Source organism: Amblyomma mixtum, chromosome 3 (genome assembly GCF_055824585.1).
Source record: "Amblyomma mixtum isolate Tamu chromosome 3, ASM5582458v1, whole genome shotgun sequence".
Lineage (NCBI taxonomy): Eukaryota > Metazoa > Arthropoda > Arachnida > Ixodida > Ixodidae > Amblyomma > Amblyomma mixtum.
Genome location: NC_143014.1, coordinates 67,964,616 through 67,989,529, shown reverse-complemented (window position 1 = coordinate 67,989,529; position 24,914 = coordinate 67,964,616). Strand labels below are relative to the sequence as shown.

The 24,914-nt window shown below is 44.7% G+C and overlaps 1 protein-coding gene and 1 pseudogene across 2 annotated transcripts in view; one reads left to right on the top strand and one right to left on the bottom strand.

Annotated features, from left to right (window-relative positions):
• Positions 1–16,420, bottom strand: part of LOC149350508 (transmembrane protein 208) — a 38,704-nt gene extending 22,284 nt beyond the window's left edge. Inside the window, exons 1-3 of one of the 2 annotated variants that reach the window (XM_089579557.1) lie at positions 16,303–16,420; positions 6,773–6,871; positions 3,716–3,775 (exon numbers count right to left, since the gene is read on the bottom strand). In XM_089579557.1, the coding sequence (XP_089435683.1) occupies positions 3,716–3,775; positions 6,773–6,790 (78 nt within the window). In that variant the 5' untranslated portion in view covers positions 6,791–6,871; positions 16,303–16,420. Of the gene's footprint in view, positions 1–3,715; positions 3,776–6,772; positions 6,872–12,287; positions 12,528–16,302 lie in introns of those variants that run through there. The other variant, XM_089579555.1, reaches the window with a different exon arrangement.
• LOC149350509 (cleavage and polyadenylation specificity factor subunit 4 pseudogene) lies at positions 12,805–15,919 on the top strand (annotated as a pseudogene).
• Positions 16,421–24,914: the final 8,494 nt, after the last annotated feature.

Genomic DNA, 24,914 nt, shown 5'->3' with positions numbered 1-24,914 from the left:
GGGGGCCTGCGGCTCTGTCAAGCTGTCGTTTGTGACAGCTTTTACTGCCGGCCTCCAGTGTCTACCGTGTACCCTAGGACACAAAATAAAGAGATTATTATTATTATTATTATCACTATTATAAAATGCGACATAACTTTGCGCCCGTTGCCTCCCACAACTGTGTCCCTGATGGCCGCCATCTTAGCGTTGTTCGAAAGCTGGTGCTATTCGCTACATCCTGGTATTACTCAATATTGTGAAATCCTCTCAGAACATCACCATTCCACCATTTCCCGAGGCCTATACAATGACCTCCAAATGAATGGCGTGTGAACTTCTAATGCAATTTTCTCCACTTCGTGTTTTTTGCCAACACAACTAGCCTTATATAGGTTTTCATTGTTTTTATGGTGCAATTTCAATTACTCTTACACAACTGAATTCAGAAAGAGTCAAACTATGGAGCTATACTAATTTTTTTATGGCTGAGTCGAACTTAAAATTTTGTGATCAATGTCACTAATTATATCCATAATTAAGGTGCTTCGACATAAGCGAACATTTTTATATGATGATGTACCTCAATAACAATATAAATAGCACAGAACTGCATGGCAGGCCTTTGGCTACACCTCCATTTTAACCAGAATCAAGAAATATTGGGGGAAAGTGTTCAACCACCTGTAAGAAATGACCTCATTAGGCTCCAGGGTTTTTCCCATAATATGGGAACTCAGAGATACTTGAAACTAATTAATATAATTCAACCTAATTACATTTTTGAGCACAGGAGGAAGAAATACATATATTCATCTCATTAAGCGCAAAACACACACCAGATAAAAGAAAGGAACACACAAGATGAAACACTGGCACTACTCGCAACTGATTTATACAAGGAAAGGCTAAAGCATATATATGTTTGCTGGCCTGTGCTGTAGCCACCTTATAAGGAATCCTGGAAATGAGCACACAGGTAGTTAAGGTGGTATCTCTGCAGGTCAGTGAACATATATATGCTTTGATCTTTCCTCGAATAAATTAACTATGAGCAGCGCCCGTGTTTCGTCTTGTGTGTTCCTTTCTTTTGTCTGGTATGCATTTTAAGCTAAACGAGATGAACATAATGGTTTGGTTTTGTTTATTGGGGTTTAACGTCCCAAAGCGACTCAGGCTATCAGGGACGTCGTAGTAAAGGGCTCTGGAAATTTCGATCACCTGGGGTTCTTTAACGTGCACTGACATCGCACGGTACATGAGCCTCTAGAATTTCGCCTCCGAGATGAACATAATGGGTGAAACAAACTATTCTGAACCACACATAAACACCCAATTTCATCATGATATCTCAAATAATGAAAAATTTTCACTTTTAAAACCTCAGTCTCCCCTTAAATTCATGCATCAATGCATCAACCGTGCATTTTGAAGGCATCATCTGAAACAATGGGACTTCTTTCAACCGCACAGCAAGTCATGTCTTTCAAACGTGGGCACCATTTAAGCCAGCCATCATCTTATGCACAGAGGCGTCAAAGAATCGAGTGACAGCATGCAATGTCTTTCTGGTGATGGGTTTCTTACAGCACCACTGTGCCTTAGGTATATGGTGTACTGTGCAGGTTGCCTTAATTACACATTGGCGGATCCCGAAATTCGGGGGCTGACTTATATGACATAGCAACCAATATACAAGCAAATACAGTAACTATCAGTTCACTCAGGACTTCACAGTAAAACTTCAATAATACGTTTTTTAAAAAAAATTATCCCAAAAAAAGAAGTATTATCTAGGAAAACCTAGGATTCAAACTGCCTAATTCTGGACAATTAACTGGTGAATGAGGTACAGAGGCATTTATTAACAATTTCACTTCATAAGTTGCAACAGCTCCTTTTCCAGTGATTTCAGAAGTCAGTCTGCATTTGTGCTGTCTTAAGCACGGAAGGAAATTCGCAACACACCCGTTCTGTCTACGACAATGGAGAAAGTAGCTGAAATCTCTACCCTCATTTTGTAATGCTTCGCCCCCTTGCACCTATACATTGCAGAAAAGCTGCTGTGGATGCTGACTGTCAGCGTTTTTACTCCGCGAGACCCAGCCCACTTGTGCGTGCGCATCACTGTATTCACAGATGATTCACCCCCTTGCTCTCAGACACTGCGAAGAAGCTGCTGTGTTTCTCCTCTTTCACTTTTTTTTTTTTTCAGTGCTTCGCCCCTTGGCACCTGGCCACCGCAGGAAAGCCAGCACAGCGGCGATTGCTGCTGCATTGTCGCTTGTCATGTCGCATGCCCCCAAGTTTGGCCCAACTATTTATTTAAAAAGTGCCATTTGTTGCTAAACAAATTAGGTGATCAGAATTTGTAAAAATTTAAAATACAGCAGCTGAAAAATCGTGTCACCCGCAAATGTATTGATGAGCAGAAAAATAGTGCAATTGCTCTGGAGATATCTAATGCCCGCAAATTTTGAGCATATTAACCAAAAGAACCTATGAACTCTGAACATATCAACGAGGTTTTACTGCACTCTGAGAAGGCGTTGAGAAGGCACTCTGAAAAGATTGCAGCTACCCACACGACCATTCAGCTCTCTGCAATCAACGATATCTATGTCAACACACAAGTGACAAAGCCATTCATCCCAAGCTGGCTATATTTAAGAGTGGCAGCAACAGTCATTACTATCAAGCAATGGCATCATCCAAAGCAGGTCCGCTGTTTGTAGCCTCAGCAACCATTCCAACACAAGCAACAACATTACCATGATATACAGTCCAGGCAGTAATATCACACAGCACGCTTCAGCCATCAAAGTGTAGTTACACTTCACCTAGCAAAAATTAGGAAGCACTGTATATGCACATGCCACAGGTGCGCTTGCAAATGAAACCAATAAACTCTCATTTCTTGCTTGAATGCTTGAGAAAATTTTCAATGCCGACACGTGCTACATAATATTTTGGCCACACCTGTACATTTTTCTGACTGCCAAGAACCTACACAGTTGAATCAATCATTTTAGAACTAAAGAACTGAGCATGTAGTCTCAATGCACAAAATCTTTGTTGCTTTTCTTTACAAAAGGAATGCTGGTGCGCCAACTCTCAAAAATTGCCGTAAAGATATTTAAAATTCTTTGCTACAATAGCATTCATTAGTGCTGTATTCAAGTGTACACGTGACTTCCAAATCATTGAATTGAGAGTACTTACAAGGTAAAAAGTGTGTTGTAAGCCTGACACAAAAAAGTACATAAATTGAATGCCATGTATGACATGCAAACGATTGGGCAAGCATCAATATTAGAATGCTAGTATGCGACATCAGTCGTCTGCTGTCACGAAGAGTCACTTTTTAGCTGCACTTACTCCCAAACACGTTATGCATCTCCATACAACAAATCTCCAATTTCTAATGAGATCCAGCAACATTACATCCACTGTCACAGATATAAGTGAGAAAGGAAAGAACAATCTGTTATCAAAAAACTATTTTCAGTAAACCAGTAAGTTTTTTTACAGAATAACAAAGAAAACTGTAAACCTATTCTGAACACTTATTTTGCAGTCGCATGGATGCCATCCAGTGAACAGAAACGGGAGCCTCTATGTTTAAACATGGTCAATGCATTTCGAAAACGGTTTCCCATACTCTGTATTGCAACACAAATAAACTACTTTTACGACCGCACTAACCAACATTAACAAATTAATGTTGAATACTAACCATGTAGGATAGCGTGATGGAATCCTTCCACAGCACCAGATGTGCCACAAGGTGACCAGCCTGTTTGAGAGATTATGCAGTTAACAATGAGTCATTTAAGAGTCCAAACCACGGTGTAACGCAGTAACTGGGTTACGACATATTTGTGCAGCTTTTGGGAGCAGCCAGAAATGTGTTTAGGAGCAACAAAATGGGCTTTTAGACAAAATACTCAAAGAAGCATGCACAAAACAAATCAAGTGCACATTTCATGCTACACAAAACTAGAGAGAAGTGCCAAGGGGTCTTTTTTTTGGATTTAACCAGACTTAATAGTCAGGCATGTTTTTATAGCAAGCTCAATAAACCACGCCCACATCCAGCACAAAACCAAGAAGAAGTTTAGAACCACTATGCCAGTACACATCAAAAATTACTTTTCATGAAAGAAGTATCCCAGCAGCCTGCTATACAGCTTCAAAACAAAAAATTAAAGGATTCACTAGCAGAGTTGAGAAAATAAAAACTGAGATTACAAAAAGACAAGCTGGTTTATCCTTAAATGTGTGCACTTGCGTGAAGAAGACATGGACAAAGGAGGAACACATATGGCATTAACTTGTCATATCTGTCTGTGTCTTCTTCACATAAGGTTAATTTTTGTTTTTTCTATTCCCGTTTCCTTCTGATGCTGCAGCAAGTGAGATGTGTGCTGCTGTTAGTAGTGTGTGCCCACTTTCTACGCTGCCTTAGTTCCTAGCTCATCAACAGCATTTTGACCTTTTTCTTAGCAGTCTACTTTTTTTTCCCAGGCTCAGGACAGAAGCCAAAACGATGGCAACCACAGTTCAAGCACTCAAATTTTCCAAGGCTGCTAAAACAACACTCTTGAGATTGAAGATTTTAAGTCAGTAATCATGCACATTGCAAACAATGCACTGCACCTGTTGACACAAAAGTGCCCAGATCTTATTTGTAACTACAGATATCACCAGCCATTATGCACCAAATGATGTCTCTTCAATGCTACAATGCAACGGAAGTTGAAGAGTCAGTCTTGGTTTTGAAAAAGCACTAAGGAGTGATGCCTGGGTGGTATATTCCACCCAAATATAGCAGACGTGCTAGGGTTAACCTTTCATAGCAGCTGGTGAAAATAGTGCAGTAATCACATCACTTGCACAAATAGAAATAGAAGATGCCTAAAACAGAAAACAATAAAATGTTTGCATACAACATTGCTCTGCAAAACAAAGGCTTTATAGGTGATGTGCTAAGGGACTGGTCTGCTCAAAAAGTGTTCTGGGTACTGCATTTTGTTCCAAGACAAGACAAATGCTCATGTCTGAACCATCATTGACTAGAACAATCTTCTCATAAATGTCATCTTTCAATCTGATTCTGTACACTTCAAAAGAACCATCAAACAACTTTTCTGCTAGCTTTGTGTTTGCTCATCCCTCATGCACAGGCACATACTAAGGGGGCCTTGGGGTATTTAAACAAATAAAGCAAGAAAAAAACAGCCACAATGCAGTAAGGGCATGGACTAGCACCAACCACGATTGTGTGCATTGGCATCGCAAACAGAGAGCACCTCTTCTCACTAAATTTCGAACTAAAATGTGCTTTTCAGAAAGGCATACTACTAGCATGGATATGACCAATGCTAACAAAGAACAAAAATAGGTTCAATATAAGCCCAAGCCAACTCTCAGGCTCACATACTCATACTTTCAGATTGTTCGAATTCAGCAAAAAGACAGTAGTAGACCCAGAGGTTTCCCCAAAACCCTACGATATTTCAAATCAGTCGACTACCATACTACAAGCACACTACTAAATAGCAATTTCTCATATCAACCACCTCCTGCATGTGATATGGACGTTTACCCAGTGAAACAATCAAAGGAAACAACTTTATTACTAGCGACCGCAATTTCAGCTGCTGTAGTCTGGACTTGTCCCAGCAGGTTTATGACGGACATAATAAATCCTAATTCACATGGCAAAATTGCATGCTAAAAGTAAAGCCGACCTTGAGTAACCAAAAAAAAAAGATCCTCTGCTCAGTTTACCAGCCAGAAGTGCACAATCCGCACATACAATGCTGCCTCACAGATAAGCCAGTCAACAAGGGCCTGACAATTTAGCGACAAATGTCCCTGAAAAGCAAATGACCAAATGACACAGTCTGAACTGTTTTTTGGAGGCGCTTGTTCATGCAGTGCACTCAGCTCAATTTTCCAACTGTGATCAGAAGGGAAATATGAAATTGAAAGATAACAGTGCATGATTATGTGCAATTTGTTGTTGCTCACAGCTAGCCAGAATGAGTTTCCTAAACAGTATTTTGTGCACGCTGCTATTGACAAAGCTGTGCATCCACCACTCTTTTCATCAACACGGAACTCGCAGTGACCATCCCCCAGTGTACCAGTTTCTGAGCTCTGACTTCAATTTAGAAGGGTCAGGGTTCGAGCTAGTGGTAGTCAACATGAGGATCCATAGCGCACAATATTGAAGGGACACAAGACGAGCGCTAAATAATGCTTGTGTTGTGTCCCTTCTATATTGTGCGCTATGGATCCTCATGTTGACTTCAATTAGTTTAGAACACAACTCAAGGTTTCCACATATAATGTGTGAGCAAGGGGTCCAGCCACAGAAGCCACTACTACTTCTTTCTACAAATGATGGCAGACACTTCTGAAATTAGCAACACTATGCTGGACTTTTGGAACTGCATATCACTGCAAACCTTCTAGTACACAGCAAACTGTTGAAAAAGCAAACTATACTGAGAGAGATACAAAATGCCAAAGCTAGCTTGACGACACTGCTCTTCATTCTCACTCAACAGTAACAGAGAATGTTTGCCTTTGTTAACTGTGCTCTTGACAACATTGTGCAAGAAATGTCAGGCTACATACGAGCTACCATTTTTAAACCAGTCGATAAGTTGATAATCCGTGCATTCGACAGCAAAAGAGCGCCAAATTTTTGCCAAAAAAATCAAAACAGAATCAACAGCTCCACTAATCTTATTTTAGCCAGAAACGTGAATGACATACTTACTAGGGCTGCAGCTGCCATAATACTGTAGAACTTGATCGTCTGCTTATTCTCTTCGAGTATCTGCTTTTGTCCTTTAGTCCCTTGCTTTCCTTTTTGAGGCTGCAAGTAAAAACACTATGCTAATGAGGAATGCACAATAATCAATCATTGCTGCTGTATGCGCTATGAACACACAAGATATGGAAAGAAAGGCAAATACTGTTATTTTCGCTGACCACACCATTTGGTTTGACATAAGACAGTTGCAACATGTCCGTGGCCAAAACAGAATTTTAGGAGCTTCTCATTACAAAGAAATGTACACAAATGAGCGAATGCAGTGGTATGGCATGCAGGGCTTAACATCAGGAAGCTGCATTTTGGCTGTGAGGGACGCATTAGTAGTCAACTGCAAAATAATTTCCACCACCTCGGGCTCTTAACATGCACTAACATCACATTGCATACGGCAGCCTTGAACATTTGGCCTCCGTTCAAAATGTGGCCACTGCAGCTGTGATCTGATCCACCAACCTTGGGCTCAGCAGCCGAATGCCAAAGCCACTCAACCACTGACAGGTGACGGGAACTCTCATACCAATTTGCAAAAAAAAAAGCAAAAAAATCAAAACACGAGATAAAGCAATGCTCAGTGTGCGATGTTACCAACAGTAAAGGAAAACCACATGGTTGAGCACGTTAAAGGTGCACTGAAGAGGAATCTGAACTTGTCTTTTTGCCGCGGGAACTCGATCTACACGTTCCTAGCATTCTTAGAAACTGCGACTTATTGCCCTGTGTGGCCAATTTCCCTAATTAAATCGAATTAACATCCGGCTCCCGCCCTTTTTTTTTAATTCTGCCTCGTACGGTGGGCGGAGTCGACCAACGCGTGGAGTGCCTTTCACCCAGTCCCGTGGTGGCTTGCCACTCTGCCCTCGGCGGAGTAATACGTAGTAGTCCGTAGTAGCAAATAGTCCGCGCGTATTTTTATTTCTGCAGGCTTATTTTCGGCTATATTATCTGCGAATGATACTATTTATTCATGGAAAGCTAAACAACAAAATAAAGCGAAAGCAAAGCCTCCACGGAGCTGGCTGAAAGGAACTTCACGCGTTGGTCGACTCCGCCCATCGTACGAGGCAGAATTAAAAAAAAAGGGCGGGAGCCGGACGTTAATTCGATTTAATTAGGTGAATCGGCCATACAGGGCAATAAGTTGCAGTTTCTAAGAATGCTAGGAACGTGTAGATCGAGTTCCCACGGCAAAAAGACAAGTTCAGAATCCTCTTCAGTGCACCTTTAATGAACCAGCTTGGAGCACGTTAAGTCCATTTTAAAAACACATCAACTTGTAGCTGCTCAGATTATACAGTCGAACATAGATATACCGAGTTCGAAGGGGATCATGAAATAGTTTGATATATCTCTTGACTCGATATATAAAAAATGGAAATAGAAAAGCTTTTCTGCAGCCTAGAGGCAATGTTGGTCAAACGTTGAGGGGAAACGTTTCCTTTGAAATCGCATAGCTGCGCTTGGGTGAATGCCAAAGAGCAATTACTTCGTTATTACCAATTTAGAAGCAAGAATACATAGCATCCACACTTGATACATTCTTGCAGTGTCGTGCTGCCCACCACCATGCTGGCAGCACACCGCTCGCTAGGCGTTTCGACGCCTAACCTTTTTCGCACTGAATATGCAGCAGATGGTTTGGAACTAGCCACTGCCTATCATAAGATCTTTGATCCTGCAAACATTAAACTATAAATACAAAAATTTCATTATAACTAAGGTGCTGTTGTCTTCAGCAACAACTTTGGCAAAGAAGCATGCCAGTCGAGGGCCACCATAAGGGCTTATACCCCTGTTATACGGCCGACTCTGAACTACCTTGAACTTCCTTGGCAGCCTGTAACGAGCTTCTCAAGAGGATCTGCCAGAGGACCGTTAGGCGCTGTTCGTTCAGTACAAACACATAAATGAATAATGTTCGAAACAATTAAAAAATTTTTCATACTTTTTTTCTCACAAAATGCAATTGTCACATACTAAAAACATCTTTGAAAAAAAAGAAAAGAAATGAACATGTTTTCAGCACAGCACTTTTGTCCACTCTAGACACCACATGCAGCATTGTGCATTGCCTGCGTAATGGACTGCGCCACAGTGACCCTGCAAATTTTCCGCTTCGATGCTTCACTAGCGGAGGCTGTGTACATTGCGCGAATGCGTAGTTCATCACATTGCGCTACATGGCATGGAAGAATGCTACACAGCTACACATGCGAGGTGCGAGCATACGTGTAACAGATAAAACCTAACAAAATGGTATAATCAAGGCAAGCTGCCAAGCATCTAGTGTGAGAGTATAGTGCAGTCACTATAATTAAGCATGCAATACTTATTTTATGTGATAAAAACTAATACCAATACTAGTATGGATAAAATTATTAAAAAAGAACGTTAATTACGTACTCTGAAGTAAAACACATTGGAAACGAGAGTACCTTCACCCTTCGAGGGAGATGATCGATCTCCTTTCGCTAGGAAGTTATTCAAACTTCCTTCCCTTAAAGATTACTGTGTGACATGATGCACGAAAAGGGTTCAGCTTAAGTTAAGGACAACGCAGCAAGCTACGGAAAAAAAATGATAGGTGCAACGTTAAGAGACCAGAAGCGGCAGAAAGGATGAGGGAACAAACGTGGGTTAATGACATCCTAGTTGAAATCAAGAGGAAGAAATGGGCTTGGGCAGGGCATGTAATGCGAAGGCAAGATAACCGCTGGTCCCTAAGGATAACGGAGTGGATCCCAAGAGAAGGCAAGCGTAGCAAGGGACAACAGAAAGTTAGATGGGCAAACGAGAATAAGAAGCCTGCGGGGATACCGTGGGCGCAGCTGGTGTAAGACAGGGTTAATTGGAGAGACATGAGAGAGGCCTTTACCCTAGAGTGGGCGTAGTCAGGCAGATGATGATGATGCACATCTTCCTCGAGATAAAGACTACCTTGGCTGAAGGGATTTGAAAGGACTTCAGCCACACTCGTGTGACAAAAGTACTAGGTTGGCTTCACCGCATGACAGCAATGTGGCGTGGAAAATGAGTACAAGAGACCACAGGTCACCCTTGAATAGTCCCTATGTTTACCTCGACACATGATTTCCCAGCACCAGCGCTGCCACTCACTGCCAAAGGCAGTGCAGTCAATCCGTCTCCGCGTGTGAAAAGGGTTCGAAGAACACCGTTAGAAGAAGTGGCACTTAAGGGGTGCGGATCACAGTTTGATATATTGAATGTTGCACTGAATACAAGTTCAGTGTATGCGAACAATAGTGCTACACTTCTGCATGAGATTTTCGAGTTGATGTTTTCACTGTTCAATATAAATAATAATTTGATACATCCAGGCTCGACTACAAATGATTAAATTTGGCAAATGGTTTCACTGACTGAGCAGCTCTTCATATCTAAATGCTAAAGAAAGTTGTCATCAGTAACGACTGTCGCATCTCAAGCCATTGGCACATTGTGTTGTGTACAAGTACTAAAGATCTAACAGAAAGAACACTTCAACACTACCCTCAATTATTCTTTTAACGTGTTCCAGCACAACACTTCTCACAAACTCTGCCAAATAATTCTAATGATACACAGTTAAGACAAAACATACAGCAAAAAAAATTTTTCCCAAGATATCCTTCATATCCTTTCGCTCTAGTCGCAGTGTCAAATGTGCACAAAAAAATTACGGGTGGTGGGGAGGAATTTCGCTCATGTCAGTTTGGTACTATGGCTTGCTATACGATAGAAATAAAGAACAAGCTCTCACAAGTTGCTTCAAAACAGCTAGGTATGCAGACTTTTGTGCATCGCAAGTATTACAGTGCTGGTCCTGTTAACGATAACATTCTTAAAGTCCATAGACATCTATGTTTAGTTGCGTGCTTTCTTGTTCCAAACGATGTGTTAGGCATTAGAAAACATGGTTCACCATGTGATGCTTGCCTACGACCACTAAATGATTTATAATTGAATTTCTTGTTGATACTGTTTTGATTTCATCAACTAAACAATGGCTGTAATGCATTGGGAGTGCTTAGACCACATGATGGCCGAAAAAAAAAAAAAATGCAATATAAGCACTGATACGTTGTTAGTTGTCATTCCAGCCCTTGAAGCGGGCAGGTCTAAGCATTGTAGTGAATTGTGCAGCCAGAATTATACAGTAGTTTTTTTCGTGTGTCAAGCAACCTAAACACTCCGAGCGCGTTACAGCTATTGTTCAGTTGATGAAGCTGAAACATCATCAAGAAGTTTTATAAGTTATCTACCAGTCGTGAGCAAATACCATGTGGTGAACCATGTATTGTAATGTCTAAAACTGTTTAAAAAAAAAGAAAACATGCAACTAAATTTCGGTGTCCATGGCCCTTTAAAACATCTGCAAACAAAGTAGACATGCCGAGAAAATCATTACAAACCAACATTTGAGGCTGTTCACACAAATGCACCAAATGCACTGCATTCACAAGAATGCATCAAAAGAAAAGTGGCGAGGTCATGAACCGCTGTCACTGCTACAAGGCACTATGCGAAAATCAAACTACGCAAAAACGAGTCTCTTAAAAATTATCCTTTAAGTGTATGGCTTCCAAATGAACAATTTTAGCACAAGAGAACCAGGTTTCAAAACATTATAGTTTCATTCGTAAAAAACTAAAATGGTTGAAACGTTAGTACCTGCATTTATATCAATAAAAACAGAAACAGAACGAAAGTACTCCACAGTTCACACTGAGAAAACAGCACAAAAACAATAGACTACACAGAATAGAGTGGACGAGCGCTCACCCTTTCTAGTCTGTCGATTTTTGCGCTATATCCCGATCACTAACGCTCTCAACTTTCGATACTTCTGTACTTTACAGTTCTTTAGTTGCTACCGGCTTCTATATATATTTTTAATTCTTCCAAGTTGCACAGTAATAGACAGCAGCGATTCGTGATAACAGAGAATATGCTGCAAATCACGCTTCCATCATTGCACTCACAACAGTTTTATTTTGAATGCTTGCTGCCTGAAGTTGGCTTGATAAGAGCGAGTCCCACTATTGCTGACCTCAGCAACGGCACAAATGCGGCGACAAGTTTCCTGCGCCACACAAGACAGTCACGGCTACCGACTATTACTTCTAATCCTGGAAAGGGTGCAACGCTTTTCTATTTAAGAGCTGTACACGAATGCAAGTTGTTCGTGCCCAAAAATAAAGTATTGAAGGCTAGGTTGTCAAACATCCGTTCAAATCTGTACATGAATATCGCATATGGCATGGTCTCTGCGTGCTCGGTTACGCAAGAAGCCGGTATCTCATACATCGATGCACTTCCGAATCGTGCAAAGAAACTCTAAAAGACGTAAACGCTGCGCTACATGAAGGACGTTCCAAGTCATCCGAGTACAGAACTGGCGCACCTTAAAAGAAGTTCGTTTCAAAAACTGGTCGAAATCGACAAACGTCAACATTACCGCCATTGCTGCCTTGGGAGTTTCTCAGCGATGACTTCAGAAGGTGCAGCCGCTACGGGGGGCGGATAACAATTCAGAACACTAGTACACGTACAATATTTGGCGCAAATTGAGTAGGCATTAGCAAATTTTGAATAGGTAAAGGTAAAACAGATTGAGTGCTGACCGCGGGTCCCGCACTACCCGCGCTGCTCAAAGAAAAAAAAAAGAACGAACGCCTGGCTATTCTCCCGGCAGCCGTGAGAATTGTTTTAGCAAATTCTCATTCCGTTAGCCTTCCATTGGCTGCCTAAAATCACGTGGCTAACTGCCAGCAAAGGACCATGGGAAAATCGTCTGCCAGCTACTTCCGGTTCAAAATTGCTCCCACCCAGTGCCTTTTGCATAGCAATTGCCGTGCATGCGTGCATCGTTAATTCACCCATCTATTTGTGCTGCGACATCGCTTATTGAACAGCAAAACCGTAAGATCAGCGGGTGCTGCGTATGAACGCGTCCTGAGCGCGGAAACTGACAGAAACGCAAGGTAAAGAGTGTTTTGTCGTGGTTATAATAGTACAGGCTGGCTGTTATGCGTATGCGCAGCAGTCGTTTGCATGTGCGTTTGAACTAGTTTAACTCGTCGGTCATACTATATTTGTTTTTTCGCCGCACTAACGAAGGCAAGGAATGGCCGAAACGTGCACAGTTTAGCGGACGATCGATGTATTTTCCACACAGCAATGTAAAAGCTGCAAGTGGGTTAGTAAACTATCCATACATGCCACGGTGCGCGCAGCACGTCTCAACACACCGCACTGCGTACGCATAGAAAGCCTCCTACCGTTTTCATTATTTTGTTTGCATTTCGTGCGAAAACACACTACCAGAAGTAGCGGTAGCAAACAACTTTCCCAGGATCCTCTGCGCTGAATATGGAAACGCACCTTACACATTACTATCACCTTATCACCGATCTGTTGACTGAAACAAATACTCTGGCTGGCAAGCAAAAAGAAAAGGTTTTTTTCGCCAGTTTTTTTTTTTTTTTTAATGTGCATTCAGTGCATGGAGGAAGAAAAACTCTGAAGAGGCCCTCCCTGTCCGAGCTGCACACCAGAAAATGTACGGGAAGTCACGCGCTTTCGCAAGGACCACTAGGATAACTAGGAGTGTTTGGTTGCCGGCGCCGCCAGCTGCAGCAGGCGACGCAGTGGCGTCGTCTGCTGCATTGTTTTTTTGCGGGGCCCAAGGGGGAGCCCATTGGGAGCCGGCTGGAGTATTTCTAAGCCGGCTTCAAAAAATGTGACATAACCGCCTCTCCTTCGCTATATTTTTTCATCATAATTCAGTTATAAATTTAATAGGCAATTTTCATAGTTGTCGTTGGAGAGCTTCGTTTTTGGCCCAATTCGTTAAATTTTGGCAGAAAGTTGTACGACTTGTTTGCAAAATTAAACAAATGCTCAGAATGGTTCATTGTTTTTTTTTATGCTCATGCGAAAAAATTTTATGTTCTAGTCAGAGTACCGTAGCTATGGTAGATACTTTCACGAACTTTAGTCGCATGCGCCTGTCAGCAGCAGCCAGCGTATTTCCGCTTCTGATTTTGAGCGTTCGTAGCGCGCGATCGTGGCGCGTGCCAAGTGGGGGTTCGACGCTTGATCTCGTCGTTGGTTCGTAAGTCTGTTTTCAATCACAACATTTGCCTTTGATCTGGACACGAATCTGGGCATGTATATCGATTGTTAGCTCTGCCGGCATTCAACCACAGTCGTGATGGAGGAAATAGTTGCCAAAGTTGGCGATGTTGTCTTCGAAATTGAGAAGGCCCTAGAGCAACAGCTCGGAGCGTTACCGCTACCGTTCCCAGGGATGGACAAATCCGGATCTGCTGTGTGTGTTTTTTACCGACAGGGAAATTGCACCAAAGGATCTGCGTGCCCTTTTAGGCATATTAAGAGTGACGGTGACCGGTCATTGGTGTGCAGGCACTGGCTCCGAAGTCTCTGCAAAAAAGGCGACGAATGCGAATACCTCCACAAGTTCGACATGGCGAAAATGCCAGAGTGCTACTTGCACTCGCGTTTCAAAGCGTGTAGTAACAAGGCATGTCCATTCCTGCACATCGAGCCCGAAGCTGAAGTTAAAGACTGCCCGTGGTATGATCAAGGGTTTTGTCCCCATGGGCCGAGCTGTCGCTACCGGCACACAAGGCGCGTCATGTGCGCCAACTACCTCAGCGGATTTTGCCCCAAAGGGCCTCATTGCAAATTTGTGCACTCGAAGTTCGACTTACGTGTTCAAGACCGTGCTCAGCAAGTAAAGTCTAATATTGTGTGCCATCGTTGTGGTGAGGCTGGACACAAAGCAGAATCCTGCTACAAAATGCCATCAGAGATGAGGGAAGACAAGCACCACTCTCGCCTCTACAGCCCGTACAACTTAGCGCACCGACGTGATCACGACAGCGGCGGAGGCACCCACACTGGAGAAAGACAACGGGGCTTCAGGCCTCTGGAGGAGGTCACCTGCTACAAGTGTGGAGAAAAGGGACACTATGCAAATAAGTGTCCTAAGGGACATTTGGCTTTCCTCAGCAGTGCTCTTCATAACCTCCATAACGGGTAGACTTCGTGTTTATCATTGCATTCAAAGCTTGTTTTGTTACCTTTCTGTGATATCTGCACATCATCATGGCTCATGTGGTGGCTGTGAGAATGCATCTGTTCTAGTCACAGTTGTTTTACATGCAAGTGCACGTCTATTTTCCCATCTTAAATTTTGTGATCTCATGTGCCTTTTTTTAGCTGAGCTGAAAATCTGATTGTTGTTACAGGTGAAAGGGTGCTACGTTTTAGGCATCCTGCACCATCTATACTACCATGCATCCACACAGGAAATCTAGTCAGTCAGTGGGAGGCATTGTAGTGTGAATGTGAATACTACTATGCAACCAAATCAGCTACAGCTTTGCAACCTAGTCAAAATGTTTGCCTTACAATGCAACCAAATAAGCTACAGCTTTCCAACCTAGTCGAAATGTTTGCCTGCTTTGTCGCTGAGGTCAGGTGTCATTGTTTTGAAATCAAGACCCAGCTAAAAAGGCTTGGATGTCATTGATTCTTATGTGCAATAAAACTTATTGCTCAGCTTGACACAAGTGAAAGTTCCTAAAAGATTTTTCTCTCTCCAAACTGAGTAAGGTCTACAGTTGTGCTGGGCACATTTGTCTTTATTCATGAACTGTTTGTACATGAAGGTCTCCAATTTATTAATCTGAGCTGTCATTTTAAGGTAGTGTTCATCAAGCTAGAACTAAAGTATTACTGTTGGCCAGCCCTACACAAATGCAGTTATGGCGTCATCTATACGGGTATGTTGTGCTGTGCGCAAATAGCACTTATGGAGATTTTCAGAGCATTGTGTGCTGAGGTTGGTTAGGGTGGATGAGGTGCGTTAGTTGTACCATCTGTACCTGCCAAATATGGTGCATTGATTGGACTCTTAAAAGACTATTTTCCTACCTGCATGGATTTACAGAATACTGAAGTGAAACTCAGAGTGGTGTTCGCATATGCAAGTGCCAACTACACCTGTAATTTCCAGGATGTGCCCATAAGCTGTGATTGAATTTGCTTTCTTTATGGTTTCCTTGTTTGTCATCTTTTCCTGTGGTAGTACATAACACTGTGGGGTTTGACTGTCGTCATCGGGATGTTAATTCCTATTAAAAAATAGTGGACGGCTTAGCGTGATTAGGCCAAATGCAAATTAGGTGCGCTAGCACTTTGGTTTTCACTTCGGTATTGGTTCAAGGCTGTTTTCAAGGTCAAGCAGGCTTCAGACTAATACCCCTGTCAAGCGGGCAAGTTAAGTGCACTTACGGAGAGTACTTTGCTGTAAGTACACTTTGCCGCATCTAAACGACGCAAGTGGAGTGTCACTCGCGGGAAAGAGCACTCCGCCAGGAGTGCGTTCACGGACCCCAGCGGTTCCAATGGTACAAAATTTATAATGCATAAAAAGTACTTACAACTTTATTTTACGTGTTATAACACTGTCTTCAGAAAAAAGTTCGTTGGTTATAGCTACAAGCGAAGCAACAAAACAAGTAAACGTGATCAGATGCAACATCGCTGTCTGCCGCCATCTTGTTTGTTGTCAAAATTCTGGATAGTCTTGGCTGGTCTTGGCTTTTCTGCTATTTTTATTTTTTTTATCGTTAAAAACTGTTGAGTTTCGCTTTATTTGCACTATCACGTTAAGGAATCAAATATTATTAGTCTTCTTTCTTTTCCATCGGCCTGTTCATAAATTCCGCTCATTTTTTGTAGTAACTATTTTTTTACTATGAGTGCACTTTGCTTTCCCGTTTAGCACCGCGTAGCCCAAAGTGTCACTCGGGATGCCGAAACGCACTCCCCGTAAGTTACGGGGAGTGCGCTTTGGCGACAGAAAATGAGCGGAATTTCTGAACAGGACGATGGAAAAGAAAAAAAGACCCATAATATTTGACTACTTAACGTGATAGTGCAAATAAAACGAGGTTCAACAGTTTTTAGCGATGAAAAAGATGAAAATAGAAGAAAAGCCAAGACCAGCCAAGACTATCCAGAATTTTGACAACAAACAAGATGGCGGCGGGCAGCAATGTTGCATCATCTGATCACGTTTACTTGTTTTGTTGCTTCGCTTGTAGCTTTAACAAAGGAACTTTTTTTCTGAAAGCAGTGTTATAGCACGTAAAATAAAGTTGTAAGTACTTTTTATGCACTATAAATTTTGTACATTGGAACCGCTGGCGTCGAGGCTACGCACTCGACCAGCAAAGTGTGGTCCGTGAACGCACTCTCAGAGGAGTGCACTCTTCTGCGAGTGACTCTCCACTTGCGTCGTTTAGATGCGGCAAAGTGTACTTACAGCGAAGTACACTCTCCTTAAGTGCACTTAACTTGCCCGCTTGACAGGGCCTGTCAGACGAGCAAGTTTAGTGTCATTTTCAACGAGTGACACTCGCCTGTAGTGTCATTCGCATCGTGTCACACGATGAACTTTAATGACACTCGCTGCTGAACGCACTCGGCAAGAAGTGAGTTTGGGGAACTCACTTCACTTTTCCCGAGGATTTTTTACCCTCGCACGAAGGCTGCGGACGCGCGCCTACTCTCTACGCCAGTCGCCATCTGTCGGCGCGCGCGGCCCGAGGGACTGCGGGTCGCGCCGGCGCCGCGCATAGAACGCATGTTTACGTGTTCGCTTCTGCCGTTTTGTGCTCCATCAGCTAACGTATGAGGGTGTGTGCTGTGCGTCACTACTCACATTTGCCCTCTTCCAGACAGTGCTGCGGTTATCTTGTGCATGGGCGTCCGGAGGGGGGGGCAAGGGGGGGCGGCTGCACCCCCCTGGAAAATCACTCACTCGAACCGTGAGTGATGGCCGCACGCCAGGGGCGGTGGTGGTGCGCTCAGTCAAAAGGGTAAAAGCAGCCCCGCATGGTCACATCTGCGAAGTGCCGCGTCCGGGCGTGCGTCGTTCCGCCGTTTTCAAACCACGCAATCGTTAGCTCTACTGAAGGGCGACCTGTTCCAGACATACAGCGGCACCGGCGAGCATGTGTTTCGAGCCGCCTTGAGATGGGTGTCTGTTTCTTTGATCTCTAGAGAGATAGCGACACGGAGGCAGACAGTGCACGGGGCATCTTGTTTTCGCCTATCGTTACGCCGGTCACCGATGAATTCTTAAGGAGGGAAGGTAAAATCAGCCGTGTCCACCCCCGCTTTATCGGGCTGCTCAGGGGCAAGCGGGCGATGAGTTGGCGCCGCCGCCGCTCGCTGTCTCCTCCGATCCACGGGTAGCGCAGTTCGGTAGAAGCGCCGCTTTCAGAATCTCCGGCAAAGGGGATTAGCTGCTTTTGTTCACGGCGACGCAGTCTCCCGAGGCGCCCCCACACCAGCGTTCTTTGCGTCTACTGCGAAAACCAGCGCCTTTGGTCAACGCAGCCCGATGGCGCTTGCCTGGCTCGCCTGTCACCTCTGGCTGGGACTCAAATCACAACAGCGCCCATGTACTGTGCGTGTCAGTGCATGGTAAAGAGACCCAGGTGGTCGACATTACCCGGAACTCTGTACTACTCCATCCCTCATAGCCTGAGTCGTTTTGGGGCTCTGAACCCCATAAAAACACAAAAACAAATTTTCCGACTGGAGTGGCGAGTGTCCCTTCCCCTCGGAAGTTGCGCGGCGTTCCTTTCACCCCCAAAGTGCGCATTCGGGGATACTGCGGCAAGTAAGCCCTTGCACGTGTGCGCGCCTCTGTGTTTGTGCTTGAGTGTTTTTAGTGGCCGGTTGTCAGCGAAGCTGAGAACAACCAAGACAGCGGACGAGAAAACGACGAGCGGAGAGCAGTGTGTGTGCGGTTGCTCGACTGTGCGGATGCGCAAGCAAGATGGAGCGAGGTGTATGAAGCTGCGAGCGTGCATTTATCTTGTAAATAAGTTTTCGTTGTATATAGAGTCATCTTTTGTTTTCAACGTACGCGTTCAACAGTTTTTCCAATAAATGTGTATGATGAGTGTGCACCGAGAGCGTGTAATGAAGCACAGAAGTGAATTTATCACACATGTAATTACGCAATTCGCCCAGAAAAATCCGAGGCGCCTACAGTTGCTGTTCAAGGAAGACTGACTGAGTGACTGTAGTTGCGTGTTTGTGAACATATTGTGCTGTGTGCTGGTCATCAATCCGGGTGAGTCGAGAACCCGTATGCAGCAAGACTGAGCACTCTTCTCCACGAAGTGATATAGCATCTTTTTGCATTTTTATTAATTTTAGTTGTTTCTTCGTTGATAAACTCCAATGTACCTCTCCTAGCCGCGCTTTAATTTGCTGTTTGTAATTTTTCTTTCTTGTGTGCATTTTGTTTAATTTTTATTTATATATAAATAAATAAATTTACTCCGCAAATAGCGCCTTTCTGCTACGAACATACCCCCCCCCCCCCCCCCCCCGGGGCACCAACGGGGCCCCCCCCTGCAAAAAATTCTGCGGACGCCCTTGATCTTGTGTGCAGTTACTCGTTAACGTGACATCCGAGGGTAGTCGACCAGGTAGTGTACCGACTGGAAACCGGCACTTCGAAGCAGATTTCTGCGCTGTCGTGTCGTTTGTTGTCGCCTTTTATGTGCGATATCATCTATGATAATTTTATGCATCAGAATATAGATCTATTGATTTGACTCAGTGGAATAGTAACTGGATAGGCGAGCTGCAGACTGAAGGTTGTCCCGACGGAGCGCGTGTTTTCGATCACTAGTACGTGTTCGGCATCCTTGCGCTGAGCTTGCTCTTGTTCCCATTAAACACATTTCATGCACAGGATTGTAAGCACGACCGCTACCGAATCCAGCTGCTTTTTCCGCACACATGTCAGGTATCTGGGGGGTAAAGGTTTATCTATATTATCTTTCTGCTGTTGGTATCTACCTTAGCTTGGTTTGGTTTATTAAGGTTTTACGTTCCAAAGCGACTCAGGCTATGAGGGACACCGTAGTGAAGGGCTCCGGAAATTTCGACCACCTGGGGTTCTTTAACGGGCACTGACATCGCACAGTACACGGGCCTCTAGAATTTCGCCTCCTTCGAAATTCGGCCGCCGCGGCCGGGATCGAACCCGCGTCTTTTGGGCCAGAGCAGAGAGCCGTAACCACTGAGCCACCGCAGCGGTGCGGTATCTACATTATTCATAGGAAAATATGCGCGATTTCATTACATTTTCCACACTTAGCCAAACGCCTACGCAACGCTCTCACACGCGGCGAGAGCTCCTGAATAACATATATATAACGCGACTTCGGACCTCAGAATTAGTGAAAGCTGGATTAGCTGCTCATATCTATTCAAGCTTTTATAAATTAAGCGAAAGTACGTTTTTATGCACAAGGTTGCATAAACCATGACAAAATTTGTTTTCTGTTGGCGCTGCGACTCAGTTGAGCTCACAGCGGTAATTTGTTGATAAACTGGCGCGGCGACAAGAAAGCCGTTTGTGGAAGTGGGGGGGGCTTTATGGCCGGCAGGAAGGAATAAGAGTGCATGGGAATTGGAACTGCATACTAGCCGCACACCTAATTCTTGATATTGAATAAAAAGTTTCTTTGCGGTGGAGCACCAAGACGGAATTCGATATAAGCACGAGCGCGTTCTAAGCGCCGGCACAATTAACCTGAATGTCAAACTAAATGTCATTAAAACGCGTCAATGTTATCGCTTTGATAACGTAAATACTTCCTGCAACACAGCCACGCAGCGGAAGTATGCTCGACAATGTTTTTTTAGCGCCCGAAGCGCGGCTATATGCAGGCGCGGCCGCGGAACTGCCGCAGCCCCGCAGTCCCCAAAGAAACGCCCGCACCGCGGCGCGCCAGTCGGTGCAAAATGGCCGCGCCCAGGAGAGGCTCAAAAATCTGGTCTATAGCCTCGGTAGCAGCGTTTCGAAATTAGAATACAATGTCGGCAATAAAAATGACGTTTTATTGAACGCAGCTATTTTTTTCCCCTATTGTTCAAGTAAACTTATTTGCGTTGCCATTAAATATATATACTGCACAAATTCCGACATTCTTGTTTTCAGCTGCAATAATTTTTTAGGCAGCCGCAGCGGTATGGCTATGGTGGCTAGCATGGCGACTGTAGCAACCATGGTAGCAACCATGGAGGAAGAAAAACTAGGAGGGACCATGACGTCACAATCTTGAAGCCTAGTCATAAAAAATATAATGGAAAGCATCATGGGAAATAGGCCCTCACGTGACAAGGCAGTGGTAGCTCTTAGCTGGATTTCGGTTTCGGTTTGCTCTCTCGCTGTACGAGCAACTAGGCGACCATCTGCTTGCGTTCACTGACGGCTCCGTGGTGAGCGCAAACTGCTCGCTCGCCGCAGCGGCCACCATCCCCGAGCGACGCGTGCGCTGACTGCGGCGCAGTGGAGACACTTGGAGCACATGCTCCTTCGCTGTGCCGCTTCTGCAGTGCCGCGTCGCGAGATTCTCGCGGCCTGCAGGGCGCTGGGAATCATCCCGGACAGTCTCGAAGCGCTCCTGTGGCCGCGCGGCACTGCGCGCACCCGTGATATTCTAGCCTCTATACCCGTGACAGAACAGTGGTGAGCCTCTGTGCGTTCATCGAACAGGCGGGCTTGACTTCCCGCTCGCTCTTCGCCAGGTAGTGCACGCGTGACACGGACGCTCCGTGGGTGCTACCTCCGACGGTATACGCGGCCGGGCGCCCCACCCCGGCCGCTAGTGCAGTATGCCGCGCGCGCGATTAGTCCGAGACAGGACGCTACGAGCGCGCGGCTATGTATACATACAGTTTACTTCTTTTTGTAAGTGATTGTGCGCAGTGGCCGGGAGACCCCGCGCAGGGGCAGACGTAAAGCCGCCGGCACTCTCTCTCGACAGCGAGAGAGAGAGAGAAATACTTCACTGCTGAATTTCACGTCGGAACCGCCTATCTGCGCGCGCGTATTCGGCACGACTTGTGCCTTGAGAATAGCGGAGAACGGAGGGCCCATGGGCGGGCCGAAGTCCGCCTGCCCGAGAAATAGAATCTTGCGCAGCGCGCCGGAGCGCTCGTTCAACACGTCCGTCCGCCGTGAGCGCTCTGGAAGCCGCTGCGCCCTTTTTTAGAGGCTCGTTTCTTCGCCTACTCTCGAGTTCTCCGCTCATAGCATGCGCTGAAATAAACGCTCCGTATGCGTGTATAACGACGAAAGGAATTCCTCTCCATTCTCTTTATGAACCACAGTTGAACAGTGACGAGGTCGCGGCCGCACCCTTTGATGAAAAGTTTACCTGCAGTCTTCTACAGTGCACCCAAAAACTCAAGAGTGTAATCAACAGAGACGCGGAGCCTGCAGACAACCTCGAGCTCGGTACGCATTCCGCCAAAGCGCTGCGCTGCGCTACTTCGGAGCACGGACGTTCACTAAAAAGCACCGCTGGCTGGCAGTCTGGTAACTGTGGAGGAGGGCCTATTTCCCATGAGTCAGTGCGCAAAAGGGCCCTCGGCAGCGGCGTCAGAGGAGGATGGCTTGCAGAGGCTGAGCGCACTCCCTCCTAGTTTTTTTACCTCCATGGTAGCAACCATCTGCAACCGTTTCGCTTATTCTGCTCGCTTGCTCGCCGATGGCTAACTGCAGTACTCGGTCTTCGGAAAGACGCTGCGCTCGAATGCACATGTATGTCGCCACAACTTTTTGCCAGTCAGATTGTGTCAGCTGCGCAGAAACGTTATCGTCGTGGGTCGCCATGAAGTACTGCTCCTGGCTTGTCTAGTCTTGCGAAGCCTTTTTTGTAATCGCCAATATTGCACAAAGCTCCTTGATAATCATAAAAAATTGCTGGCAGTTTGGAATCTACTGTACATTAACTGTACATTAAAGCTTTGAAGCGCGAAAAGTAAAATTTTTTGTGCCTTACTTGAAAAGCCATCGTCACCACCATCAATTCCGAATGACACTTTATTTTTCCGTGTAGCAGCACGCCCCGAAAGTGTCACTCGTTCTGGAGAAGTGCACTTCGTGAAAGTGTCACTAAACTTGCCCGATGAGTTCGGACAAGCTCTGGGTATGACGTTAATGGGTGAATACCCATATATGCGGAATTGGTAATTCTATACTTTACATGATAGTTACATGATAGATTGCTGGGAGTCCTCATATCACAAAATGATGTGACACTGCCCTGCGATGGCAGGTGCTGCCTCCGGTAGGGCTTGAGACCCAGGTTGCTTTCTCGAGCAATCTTGAGGCCACTGAGAGGGGCTTTGGGTAGACAAAACGTGTGCGAAATCTAAGATTGGGGGTTTAATGTCCCGAAGCGACACATGGGCTATGAGAAATACCATAGTGGAGGGCTCCAGATTAATTTCAGCCACCTGGGGTTCTTTAAAGTGCATTGGCATTGCACAACACACAGGTGCCTTTTTTGTTTCAGCTCCATCGAAACACATCTGAAGTGGCCAGGGTTGAAGCTGGGTCCTCCGGCTCGGTTGCTGAGTGCATTAACCACTGAGCCACCACAGCAGATGTTTTTTCTTATAAGTCAACTATTTTGTGTTATAGACCCGCCGCGGTGGCTCAGTGGCTACGGCGCTTGGCTACTGACCAGAAAGACGCGGGTTCGATCCCGGCCGCGGCGGCTGAATTTCGATGAAGGCGAAATTCCAGAGGCCCGTGTGCTGTGCGATACCAGCGCACGTTAAAGAACCCCAGGTGGTCGAAATTTCCGGAGCCCTTCACTACGGCGTCCCTCATAGCCAGAGTTGCTTCGGGACGTTAAACCCCAATAAACCAACCAAACTATTTTGTGTTATATGTTGGTTAGCTGCAAGCCTGCATACAGAAATTTTTCTCATCGGGGTAGCCACATCGCTATACAATGAACAAATGGTCTGTGGGCTGCTTTTTTTAGTATGTTTGGGGTGCATCATGCAATAAATTGATTAAAAATCATGTGCAATGATTCGGTTGGCTTCTGCTGAGGTACTATCGGGCGCAAAAGGCTTCAGTGGCGCAAGTGCCGTCATGACTGCATTGTTGCATCGCCGGCAGCCCAGCAATCGAGAGCATGCTTGATGTGTGCACGTTACACACAGATGTTTTTCTGAGAGTGTCAATGTGATGGCCTTCGATTCCTTCAGCTTGGTTTGAAAAGTGACACTGTTAACACTTTGTCACTTCTCCGGATTCAGATAATTTTATTTATTTAATCTGTGCCCTGCAGCACCAAGGCTTTACAGCAAGAGAGCGGGCTTCACAATGCAATAAATATTAGGTTATACAATTCCAACAAATAAAAGCAATTAAAGTACAAACAGGTCTTAAGGGCAAAACAAACGAGGAACAGTGGAATTACAGCTCGCTCAGTAAAGAAGCAAAAGTTGCTGCTGGCGCTCGCCATATACGCTGGAAGCGCATTTCATTCAGTGATTGTTTTCGGGAAAAAAGAAAGTGAATTGGTTTGCACGTAATTTCGCGAATCTTGTTTTTGTGGTCCCTTCTGGCCGACATTGAGTGGGGGTGGTTGATTATATTTTGCTTCTCGATTTCTGTCAGATTATAATATATGGCCTACTTAAGCCTACTTTTTTTTTCTGCCTTTCCACCAACAGTTCTGTTCATTTCATTTATTTACCTTAAAGCCCCCTTTCGGGGTTACATTAATTGTTACATTTTTTCATGATGACATATGACTTTATTTCAGACATTTTTTCCAGTGAATTATCTCCAATTTCATATGAAAACACTATTAGCCTTTTTTTCTCGAAAACGTTGCATAACATTTCCTAGTGTTTAATTGTAGCTCCCAAGATTGGCACCATATGGCTATGCTGATTAAATATCTCCGAATAATTTCCTTATCGCGGCTACTTAAAATTGGCCTATAAACTACAAAATCGTCAGTAAATAATCTAATATGAGAAGATACATTGGTTGCTGTGTCATTTATACATATTGCCACACTGCTGACACTCTGCCGGTGCCACCTGGTGGTCGAACCTTGTCTCCCAGTGCGTGGCCGAGCGTCTTCTTTGTCTGAAGTGAGCTCGGCTGTTCAGCGAGCCTCGCCCCAGTAAACGGCTGTGC